This window comes from Hyla sarda, chromosome 1 (genome assembly GCF_029499605.1).
Source record: "Hyla sarda isolate aHylSar1 chromosome 1, aHylSar1.hap1, whole genome shotgun sequence".
Lineage (NCBI taxonomy): Eukaryota > Metazoa > Chordata > Amphibia > Anura > Hylidae > Hyla > Hyla sarda.
In genome coordinates, this window is record NC_079189.1 from 379,137,029 (window position 1) to 379,149,533 (window position 12,505).

The 12,505-nt window shown below is 38.1% G+C and overlaps 1 protein-coding gene across 3 annotated transcripts in view; it reads left to right on the forward strand.

Annotated features, from left to right (window-relative positions):
- Positions 1 to 12,505, forward strand: part of NTRK2 (neurotrophic receptor tyrosine kinase 2) — a 274,910-nt gene that overhangs the window by 210,285 nt on the left and 52,120 nt on the right. For all 3 annotated transcript variants that reach the window (XM_056524265.1, XM_056524272.1, XM_056524255.1), the window contains 2 exons: positions 934 to 1,064; positions 3,934 to 4,106. In XM_056524265.1, coding sequence (XP_056380240.1) covers positions 934 to 1,064; positions 3,934 to 4,106 — 304 coding nt within the window. The remainder of the gene's footprint in view (positions 1 to 933; positions 1,065 to 3,933; positions 4,107 to 12,505) is intronic.

The window sequence follows — 12,505 nt, forward strand, 5'->3', positions numbered from 1 at the left end:
CCACCTTCCATCAAACCCTGCCACCTTGTTAAGCAAGGCAAAAAAATAATTAAGTCTAAAAAGTGTCTAAGGGTGAATTTACATACATTTGCTGCAAACTTGTGAAATCCGCAATTGTGAATCCGCAACTACAGATTTTACAAGGCAATTCTTAGGTACTTTAAACTGCTTTGTAAAATCTGCTATTGTGCATCCTGTGTGTGTGTGTGAATACATCCTAAAACACAAATGACCCAAATCTATCAGTGTGTATTGAGAACAAAAACTGTTGATTTGCCCATAGAATTTATTTCTCCAATTGCAGTTATAAAATGTAAGCTGAGCTGTGATTGGTTGCCATGAGCAAATTAGACAATTTTGTTTCTGACAGATTAATACATTTTAGCCATTGAAAATGTGGAGCAATCCAGTATTTTGGGGCAAACTGCGCCAGCTTTTTGGCTCAGTCAGTTTCATTTATTTCCTCCACTGACTATTCAAATTAATTTAAAATAATAGAAGCATGCATGTATATGATTATTTTTATTTTATTTTTATTACCTTTTAAAGTTGCATAAAATCATTTGGCCGACTAGGTCAAACACTTCTAGTAACCTCTGTGTAACAACCAAATATTCATCTCCTATTCATTTTACTTTTGTCTGTTAACATCATATATGTGCAAGATTTAGTCTAACCCAAAAACCTTAGCTATTTTGGAAGATATAGTTCAACATCAACTTTGATCTTATTAGTCTGAGCAATGACCTTCTCTTTTTTACACAAAATATAGCTTACAATACCAATATATTCCCCTTTTGATTCATATTTATATACTTCATCTGTCAGAGTTCAGTAAAATATCATCACCATAAAATATGATGTCATTATAATGTCTAAGATTCCCTAGTAAGAGAAATCCTGTCTTAATAACCATACTTTTTATCGTTACAGTTGTTCAACATATAAAGAGACATAACATCGTCTTGAAGAGAGAACTGGGGGAAGGGGCATTTGGCAAAGTTTTCCTTGCAGAATGTTATAACTTGTACCCTGAACAAGATAAGATACTTGTTGCAGTAAAGGTAATACATTACAATACCAGTAAACATCTGTTATTTATATTTTTAATGGCACCTTTTGAGATACTCATTGATTTCTTCTTATATTCATATTTTGTGGATATTTCATTAGCTATAGTATTTTATTATTTTAATTTTAGAAATGCAACTATACCAAATATTTGTATTTTTTATTTTACTTTATAGGATTCTGTAATAGGAAGCAATATTTAAACCTTTTTTTATTTGATTGTTTTATTCTTTTTTTCGTTAAACAATCATTCCCATTGTTTACCTTTTCAGGGTACGTTCACACGTACAGGATCTGCTGCATATTTTTAAGACATTTTTTGTGCAGCTGATTTTGCTACCCATTTAACCCCTTAAGGACCAAGGACGTACCGGTACGTCCTTGGTCCTTCTCTTCTGATATAACGCGGGGTTACACAGTAACCCCGCGTCATATCACGGCGGGCCCAGCGTCATAGTGAAGCCGGGACCCGCCTCTAATAGCGTGCAGCGCCGATCGCGGCGCCGCGCGCTATTAACCCTTTAGCCGCGCGCTCAGAGCTGAGCCGCGCGGCTAAAAGGGAAAGTGAAAGTTCCCGACTAGCTCAGTCGGGCTGTTCGGGATAGCCGCGGCTAATTGCGGCATCCCGAACAGCTGACAGGACAGCGGGAGGGCCCCTTCCTGCCTCCTCGCTGTCCGATCGCCGAATGACTGCTCAGTGCCTGAGATCCAGGCATGAGCAGTCATGCGGCAGAATCGTTGATCACTGGTTTCTTATGAGAAACCAGTGATCAACATAGAAGATCAGTGTGTGCAGTGTTATAGGTCCCTATGGGACCTATAACACTGCAAAAAAAAAGTGAAAAAAAAAGTGAATAAAGATCAATTAACTCCTCCCCTATTAAAAGTTTGAATCACCCCCCTTTTCCAATAAAAAAAAAAACACAGTGTAAATAAAAATAAACATATATGGTATCACCACGTGCGGAAATGTCCGAATTATAAAAATATATCATTAATTAAACCGCTCGGTCAATGGCGTGCGCGCAAAAAAATTCCAAAGTCCAAAATAGTGCATTTTTGGTCACTTTTTATCTCATTTAAAAATGAATAAAAAGTGATCAATAAGTCCTATCAATGCAAAAATGGCACCGTTAAAAACTTCAGATCACGGCGCAAAAAATGAGCCCTCATACCGCCCCATACACGGAAAAATAAAAAAGTTATAGGGGTCAGAAGATTACAATTTTAAACATATTAATTTTCCTGCATGTAGTTATGATTTTTTCCAGAAGTACGACAAAATCAAACCTATATAAGTAGGGTATCATTTTAATTGTATGGACCTACAGAATACATATCAGGTGTCATTTTTACCAAAAAATGTACTACGTAGAAACGGAAGCCCCCAAAAGTTACAAAACAGCGTTTTTTTTTCAATTTTGTCGCACAATGATTTTTTTTCCCGCTTCACCATAGATTTTTGGGAAAAATGACTGATGTCATTACAAAGTAGAATTGGTGGCGCAAAAAATAAGCCATCATATGGATTTTTAGATGTAAATTTGAAAGAGTTATGATTTTTTAAAGGCAAGGAGCAAAAAACGAAAATGCAAAAACGGAAAAACCCCCGGTCCCTAAGGGGTTAATTCAATAGGTAGCAAAATCAGCTGCACAATATAAGCCTCAAAAATATGCAGCAGATCCTGTACGTGTGAACGTACCCTTATAGTATATTTTTATTCACTTTTCCATCACATGAATAGGGTTCTACATGAATAAGGTTTGCATGAATTGGATTCACATGTCTTTAAACTTTGGTACATCAGAAATGTGCCAAAGTGTGTCAAATTGCACCAAAGCTTTAAACTCTCTGTCGAAAGTTAAAAATCTCAGACCAAAAGCATGTCATAAATAGAATGAAAAAACAAAAAACCACAACCAGATATTGAAAAATAAGCAAAAAGTGACGTATTGTTCATAAAATACTAAACTTAGAGTAGAGTGAAATGCATATACCCATGCATTTTTTCACCAACATTTAAAGGCAAACAGTACATGGGCCCCTATTTGACCTACTGTGTGACCTTCTGATCCCTTACATAAGATACGGCAATATTTGGCAAATAGACTTTTGAAAATGTGACCACCCATTTGATGCTAGAGAGTCGCCTCTCTCTGTCCACCCACCTTGATATCATTACTGCAGCATCCTGGGGGTTAAACAGCTGAGATTAAAGCTGTAATAGACTGTAGAAAGTAGTGATATTTCCTTACCATGTAAAAATGTATATTACCTATTGTGATATGTGATGTTTATCAGCTCTCATGTGGATTGTTGTAGTGACCAGTATTTTAAGTGTTAGTCCTTTTGTTAATTTTATATACAATTTAGTGGATGTATTTAGAAACAATATCAGAAAACATATTGTACCCATCCTTTTGTGATGTTCACATTTTGCCAGGATGACATATATTATCAGCATAGGACATCAGTAACCCATTCAATGGAGAATAATAAATAAATGCAGTGTGTGGGAGTCATCATATGTTTTCTACCTATGTGAAATGATTGGCCCAGGCTTCATCTCCCATGCGCCCCCTCCCCATATTGGCCTCTCTGACTTCTTCTCTTGCTGTCTTCTGGTTGCCTAGCAACACTAACAGCTTTGTATTCCCCTTACAAACACAGATCCCAGGTCGCGTTTATTGTGTGTTTTTTCCTTATGTTATAGGCTTAGATTCTGGTTTTAATGCAACATTTGCATAATCTTTACATGACGTACATATTGTATGAATTCATTTCTACAATTTTCAATGACAAGCCAGTCAATATTGTTCTGAAACTAATCTATGTGCTGATAATCATTGTTCCTCTTGCAGACACTAAAAGATGCAAGTGACAATGCCCGAAAAGACTTCCATCGAGAGGCAGAGTTACTGACAAACCTACAACATGAACACATTGTAAAGTTTTATGGAGTCTGTGTGGAAGGAGATCCGCTCATCATGGTGTTTGAGTATATGAAGCATGGAGACCTGAATAAATTCCTAAGGTAATAATATACACCAGTATGTCTACTAAAATATATGGAATACATAAGCAATGGGGGATGTCTGCATTTTGCTCCATCTATAATAGTTTGGCCACAAGCGGTCAAAGGATGGATACCCGAGGATACTACAGGAATCATGTATGTAGGCTGATACCAGTGAAAGTAGTTGTGTTGCTGAAGGACAGATAAACCAAATGTGCAGCCTGTGTCAGCTGCCATCTTAAAAATATAAGTGGTCATTATGGCCTATTAGATTGAATACAAGGGATTGCACTGAAATGTATGGCATACTGTTACTTGTGAATTGGCACACTAGTGAGGGGTTCTTCATCCAAGCACCCTACTTTAAAGGGGCTGTCCAAGAAAAAAAGTAACAAAATGCACAGTACTCTGCTGTGGTTCTACCCGCTGCTTCTGTTTACTTCCCGGATGAGGCACTCTCCCTGCTCTCCTGATGATGTTCTGAACATACTGCAGTCAATCACTGGCTTTAGGAACCAATGCAATGTGAACAGAACCTGATCAGGAGAGCAGGGAGAGAACATCATCCAGGAAGTAAACAGAAGCAATGGGAAGAACCCCAGCAGCTCGGACCCTTTAACGACGAAGGACGTATATTTACATCCTCCGGCGGCTCCAGCGATATGCCGCGGCGCCACGCGGTGTCCCCGCGGCATATCGGGTCGGTCCCGGCGGCTATCAACGGCCGGGACCCGCGGCTATACAGGACATCACCGATCGCGGTGATGCCCTGTATTAACCCTTCAGACGTGGCGATCAAAGCTGACCGCCGCATCTGAAGTGAAAGTGAAAGTAACCCGGCTGCTCAGTCGGGCTGTTCGGGACCACCGCGGTGAAATCACGGCATCCCGAACAGCTTGCAGGACACCGGGAGGGCCCTTACCTGCCTCCTCGGTGTCTGATCGACAAATGACTGCTCCGTGCCTGAGATCCAGGCAGGAGCAGTCAAGCGCCGATAATACTGATCACAGGCGTGTTAATACACGCCAGTGATCAGCATGAGAGATCAGTGTGTGCAGTGTTATAGGTCCCTATGGGACCTATAACACTGCAAAAAAAAAGTGTTAATAAAGGTCATTTAACCCCTTCCCTAATAAAAGTTTGAATCACCCCCCTTTCCCCATAAAAAAATAAAACAGTGTAAATAAAAATAAACATATGTGGTATCACCGCGTGCGTAAATGTCCGAACTATAAAAAGCATATTTTTGGTCACTTTTATATGATTAAAAAATGAATAAAAAGTGATCAAAAAGTCTGATAAAAACAAAAATGGTACCAATAAAAACTTCAGATCACGGCGCAAAAAATGAGTCCTCATACTGCCCTGTATGTGGAAAAATTAAAAAGTTATAGGGGTCAGAAGATGACATTTTTAAACGTATAAATTTTCCTGCATGTAGTTATGATTTTTTCCAGAAGTACGACAAAATGAAACCTTTATAAGTAGGGTATCATTTTAACCATATGGACCTACATAATAATGATAAGGTGTAATTTTTACCGAAATAGGCACTGCGTAGAAACGGAAGCCCCCAAAATTACAAAATGGCGTTTTTTCTTCGATTTTGTCACACAATTATTTTTTTTCCGTTTCGCCGTGAATTTTTGGGTAATATGACTAATTTCACTGCAAAGTAGAATTGGTGACACAAAAAATAAGCCATAATATGGATTTTTAGGTGGAAAATTAAAAGGGCTATGATTTTTTAAAAGGTAAGGAGGAAAAAACGAAAGTGCAGAAACTGAAAAACCCTGAGTCCTTAAGGCGTTAAAGAAAAGCATATACTGTAGCCCTTTGTTGTCTGCTACCACTGTAACTCATGGAAACTAGACAGAATTAAAATGTACTTTGAGAAATGAAATCATATAGCTTATTGGTTGTAGTGGTTAGTATCACAATATCTTCCTCTCTATGGGTTTCCACATTTTGTCCACACAATAATTTGAAAAATAAAAAATAAATTGTGCCCTCACAGAAACAATAAACACATTAAAAGATGCCAAAAGACATTTTTAGAAACAATATTCAAAGATCAATGTTTTCCTTTCTTTTTTCTCTTTTCAAATCTTGTCTTTTGGGGAATCAACAGAGAAAATTGTCTCTCTGCAGATGCCCAGAGCCAAGTGCATGATTCCATCCACTGGAAGTTGTCCTCTCCTTTAATAGGAATAATAAACTTAGCAAAAAATGTATTTTACCCGCATGCATACAGACATCCAGGATAGGATAACATTGTGGGGATAATCTTATGTGTACTGCAAAGGCATGGAAGTATCTACCAGGGTAGCGGACTGTGCAATTGTGCTATCCATCAGCCAAGGGGCCATCTTCTCCTAATAGGCAGGATAGATATTGATCACTGTGGATAATAGAAGGTGTAATGACAGGGGGAGGTATAAAACATTGTATGTAGATTACTGAGCAACCAAAGAAATGGGGAAGAGACACAAATGACACAAAGGGGACAGAGATATCATTCGCTTTTCATGTCCCTTATTTCCTGGTGTTGGGATGAGGGCCTTATTTCAAGATTTTCTACAGGGCCCCATGGCTTTTTGTTACACCCCTGCAGAAGGACTCTATCCATAAAAAAGGATACATGCAACAAATACATTGAGATATATATATAAAGATCTGACAATATATAAACAAGCTCTTACCTGTGGCTACATTGTTTATATTGTAGCTGTAGTTTTATAGTTAGAGTTATTTTGGCTTCATGTAGAACTGGATCAAACTTATTCTGCGCTGTCCTAAAGTTGTTATCCGGGTTTTCTTTTAAGGGCCCCGAATGCACTTAGATTTACAAACGTACCTCTCCCTGCCGCAGCCAGTCAGTGGCCTTAGCAGTCACAGGCTGTACTTCAGGTATCATGGCTCCCATCACAGTGGAACACGGTCCATGACCACTGAGGCCACTTATTGGCTGAAGTGATTATGTGACGGCCAATACAAAAAGATAAACAGGGTGTCAGTGGGAACCTATATGTGGGAACAGCTCTGGATCGGACAGGTAAATAACTGTTATTTTGTTACTTCAATACATTTAGGGGCCCTTAAAAAAATAAAATCTGCATAACCCAATTATGATATCTGGGCAGAATAAGTTAAATTAGATTACACTTTGATGTGCAAGCAGTTCATCATTACCACTATGTCAGTTCTATATGAAGCCAAAATAACTCTGACCACTGCCCAATATAAACCATGTAGTCATAGTAGCACAGAAGGCAAAGCAGCTATTGGCCCAGAATAGTATGCTTTACTGTGATACAGAGCTAAAATAACCAACAGCCATACATATATATATATACATAACTAACCATAGAAAATTTGGTCTTTACTGTTACTTAGTCTAACATATAACTTTTCATTTTCATATAAGATAAAACAAAGTTAAATTGAATTTACACATACTGCAAACATTGTGTAGATTTCACATTAGCAGTGGCCTTAAGGAAACAGCTATTTTCTTATTATATCATCTCCACATTTTGTAACCAATAACTTTTAATTTAAAAAAAATGTTTATTATATCATCTCCACATTTTGTAAGCTATAACTTTGAAATTTTTTTTTTAATTGATGTAGCTCCATGACTGCTAGCTTTTTTAAGATTCATTTTAATGGCACCAGTTTGGGGACATATAATCTATCATGTAACTTTAATAAATGAAAGAGAAAAATATTTTCAGCATTGCATTTCCTGTTTTCTTTTACCACATATGGAGATTTATCAAGCTGTCTTATAGTAAGATAGTATTTGTTGCCCAGAGCTCAGCTTTCATTTTACCAGAGCAGTATAAGAAATGAAAGCTGAACTCAGATTGGATACTTTGGGCAACAAAAAGAATCTTTTTCTTTCCTACTTATTTTTTTATTAATACATTTTTTTTTAATACAAACCATAGTCAACACCCTCAAGATGCGAAAACATTCAATATTCTTAATATTCTTGCTATTGACCAAGAGGTTAACCAACCAGGACTGGTGTTAGCTGTAATCCTGAGTCACTACAGCTGGGTGTCAGAGCTATAAATACATGGCACAGGTTATATCAGATTACTTTAGATTCTTTCATATGATGGCCCAGATCATCTACCTGCCTAAAACCCACTATTTATCTATCTATGTCTGAATGAGGATTCGTGCTTGTCTGCTAAGATAGTCTTTGCGGATATGGGTTAAGCCAACCATGCATTTCAGATCTCTCTGTCTCCCTCTTATACAATCACATACATAGAAACATAGAATGTGTTGGCAGATAGGAACCATTTGGCCCATCTAGTCTGCCCAATAATCTGAATACTATGAATAGTCCTGGACCCTATCTTATATGAAAGATAGCCTTATACTTATCCCATGCATGCTTAAACTCCTTCACTGTCTTTGCAGTGACCACTTCTGCAGGAAGGCTATTCCATGCATCCACTACTCTCTCAGTAAAGTAATACTTCCTGATATTACTTATAATCATTTGCCCCTCTAATTTAAAACTATGTCCTCTTGTGGTAGTTTTTCTTCTTTTAAATATGCTCTACTCCTTTACTGTGTTGATTCCCTTTATGTATTTAAAAGTCTCTATCATATCCCCTCTGTCTCTTCTTTCTTCCAAGCTATACATGTTAAGGTCCTTTTAACCTTTCCTGGTAAGTTTTATCATGGATTCCATGTACTAGTTTAGTAGCTCTTCTCTGAACTCTCTCTAGAGTATCTATATCCTTCTGGAGATAAGGCCTCCAGTACTGCACACAATACTCCAAGTGAGGTCTCACCAGTGTTCTGTACAGCGGCATGAGCACTTCTCTCTTTCTACTGCTTATACCTCTCCCTATACATCCAAGCATTCTGCTAGCGTTTCCTGCTCCTCTATTACATTGTCTTCCTACCTTTAAGTCTTCTGAAATAATTACTCCTAAATCCCTTTCCTCATGTACTAAGGTCATGACTGTGTCAAATATTCTATATTCTGCCCGAGGGTTTTTAGGCCCAGGTGCATTATCTTGCACTTATCCACATTAAATTTCTGTTAGCAGAGTTCTGACCATTCTTTTAGTTTGCCTAAATCCTTTTCCATTTGGCGTATCCCTCCAGGAACATCAACCCTGTTACATATCTTCGTGTCATCAGCAAAAAGACATCCCTTACCATCGAGATTTTTTGCAATATCATTAATGAATATATTAAACAAAATTGATCCCAATACAGATCATGAGGTACCCCACTGGTAAGAAGACCTTGCTCTGAATGTTCTCCATTGACTACAACCCTCTGTTGTCTGTCACTCAGCCACTGTCTAATCCATTCAACAATATGGGAGTCCAAGCTCAATGACTGTAGTTTATTGATAAGCCTTCTATGTGGGACAGTGTCAAAAGCCTTACTAAAATCTAGATATGCGATGTCTACTTGCCCCTCCGCCATCTATTATTTTAGTCACCCAGTCAAAAAAATCAATCAGCTTTGTTTGACATGATCTCCCTGAAGAAAACCCATGTTGTTTTTCATCTTGCAAACCATGGGATTTTAGATGTTCTACAATCATATCCTTTGGTAGGGTTTCCATTAATTTCCCCACTATTGATGTCAGACTTACTGGCCTATAGTTGCTTGATTCCTCCCTACTACCTTTCTTGTGAATGGGCATGACATTTGCTAATTTCCAATCTTCCGGGACGACTCCTGTTACCAGTGATTGGTTAAATAAATATGTTAATGTTTTTGCTAGCTCACCACTAAGCTCTTAAAGGGGTTCTCCGGTGCTTATACATCCTATCCCCTATCCAAAGGATAGGGGATAAGATGCCTGATCGCAGGAGTCCCGCCGCTGGGGACCCCCGGGATCTTGCACGTGGCACCCCGTTTGCAATCAGTCCCCGGAGCAAACACGCTCTGATTACGGACGATCACCGGGCCGGCGGTGTGTGACGTCACGCCTCCACCCCCGTGTGATGTCATGCTCTGCCCCTCAATGCAAGCCTATGGGAGGGGCGTGACAGCTATCACGCCCCCTCCCATAGGCTTGCATTGAGGGGCGGAGCGTGATGTCACACGCCGCCGGCCCGGTGGTCGTCCATAATCAGACCCAGAGCGAACACGCTTCGGGGACTGATTACAAACGGGGTGCCATGGGCAAGATCCCTTTGGATAGGGGATAAGATGTGTAAGCACCGGAGAACCCCTTTAATAATTTTGGGTGTATCCCATGAGGCCACTGTGACTTATTTGTCTTCACTTTACAGAGGAACCTCTTCCTCTGTCAAGACACATGCATCAAAGGATTCATTAGTCTTACTTACTTACTTTTCCTTCTTTTTCATCTGTAAAACTGAATGGAAGTATTCATTAAGGCAGTCGGCTAGCCCTTTATTCTCTTCTACACACCTTCCTTCCTTTGTTTTTAATTTAGTTATTCCATGTTTTAATTTCCTTTTTTCACATATATATCTGAAGAATGTCTTATCCCCTTTTTTCACAGACTGAGCTAGTTTTTCTTCTGCCTGCGCTTTAGAAATTCTTATAACTTCCTTGGCCTCTTTCTGCCTAGTCTTGTAGTTTTCCCTATCTTCTTTGCTCTGGGTTGTTTTATAATTGCTAAATGCTATCTAGCCTTTTGTTTTTTATTATTTTGGCCACTTCTGCTGAGTACCACAGTGGTCTCTTCCTTTTTCTGCTTTTACCGACAAGTCTAATACAGTTTTCTGTTGCCTTCAATAATGTGTCTTTTAAGTAGTCCCATTTCTCCTGAACTCCATGTAATCCATTCCAGTCTGATAGGGACTCATTTATGACTAATCTCATTTTTGAAATGTCTGTTTTTCTAAAATCTAAAACTTTTGTTTTTGTGTGGTGTGACTCCACTATTGGTCTTCTCAGTGATTTAGTGATTTATCTCCCCTGAGAACAAACAGATCAAGCATGTTCTAATCCAACATGGCCGCCTCTTTTCTTTTCTTTCTGCCTTCAGCTGAGAGTCCAGAGGCCCCTATACACATTTGATAATTTTAACCAACATTCATCTTATTTGATGACCAGCTTTACATAGGAAGGCTCTACCAAATTATAGAAAAAAAAAACACAGTAGCACTGCAGCATCTTGGCAATGGAAAGTAGAGAAATCATTTCCTTTTATCCATTTTTTTTTTTACAAAAAATCTAAACCCCAAAAAACTCAAATATGAAATGGGCCTTCCTTAGCCCTAATGCTAGTGCACTACTACACTCCCCATCAGTACAGGAAATAAAACATTAAATATTATGTAATTTGTTATTATTATTTTTCTTATTATGTAATTCTTTTTTGTAATTTTACATCCAAGAAAGAATTGATGCTGGGCATTGGCCTAGCCTGTTGATTCTAATACCAGAGATGGCAGAATCCAGAAGGAAGCCTACAGTACAATTCAATGTCACTAATGGCATTCTTGTTACAAGGACAGAAAATAATATATACTAGTGAAATGTTTATTTTATCACACCTATACACAGTCATATTTAAATTGAACTTTCTCTCTGCCTTCATTGCTTCAGCTGAAAACCTATTTTATTTGAAGCATATATATATATATATATATATATATATATATATATATATATATATATAAAATATGTTGAATATACCTCTAAAATACCTCTAAAATGCCATTAACTTTGCCATAAGAGACTCTATGACAAGCTTTGGTCAAATGTAGAAAGAATGACAGGAATAAATATACTTCTCTGTTTCTCTTAATTGAGATAAAAAGTTAAATATTTTAGGCAAAATTAAACACTGTGCTTTTATATTCACGCCGTCTGCCTCCTAACTGCTCAATGCAGATAACTGCTGCTGAAAATAACTCGCAGTCAGACAAATTGTTGACCTCTACTGCCCCTAGAGGTTGTCTTAGGGAAATGTATTTGAGACCTCAATGAATTTTAACATGAGCATTTCCTACAGCATAGCTTCATGTTTCAGACATCAGACCACATGTTGAAGGTCAAACAATGTCTGAGCGTAGAGTTCACTGGAGGGAGGATGATCTGGGGGAGTATAGGAAGCACAGTTAAAATTGTGGCTTTTACATCCGCACTTTGTGGGAGAGCTCAATTTTATGACCAAAAGAAAGATGCTATCGTAAGAAATACAGACTGAACACTTCAAATAAATGAAATAAGATGTTATATTTGTGTATAAATATTGTCCCTGACCATGTGGTTGGTCCTATGCCAAGAGTGTTGTTTGCACGCCCCTTGATTTTAGTCATGTTCTTCATATATGTTATGACTTTTATTTGGAATGTTTCCCTTTTTATAAATGTTCTGGTTTCTCCATTCACAATAAGACTGTTCTTCCCCTGTCAATGCCATGAATGTATTTTTCTATTTGTGAGTAA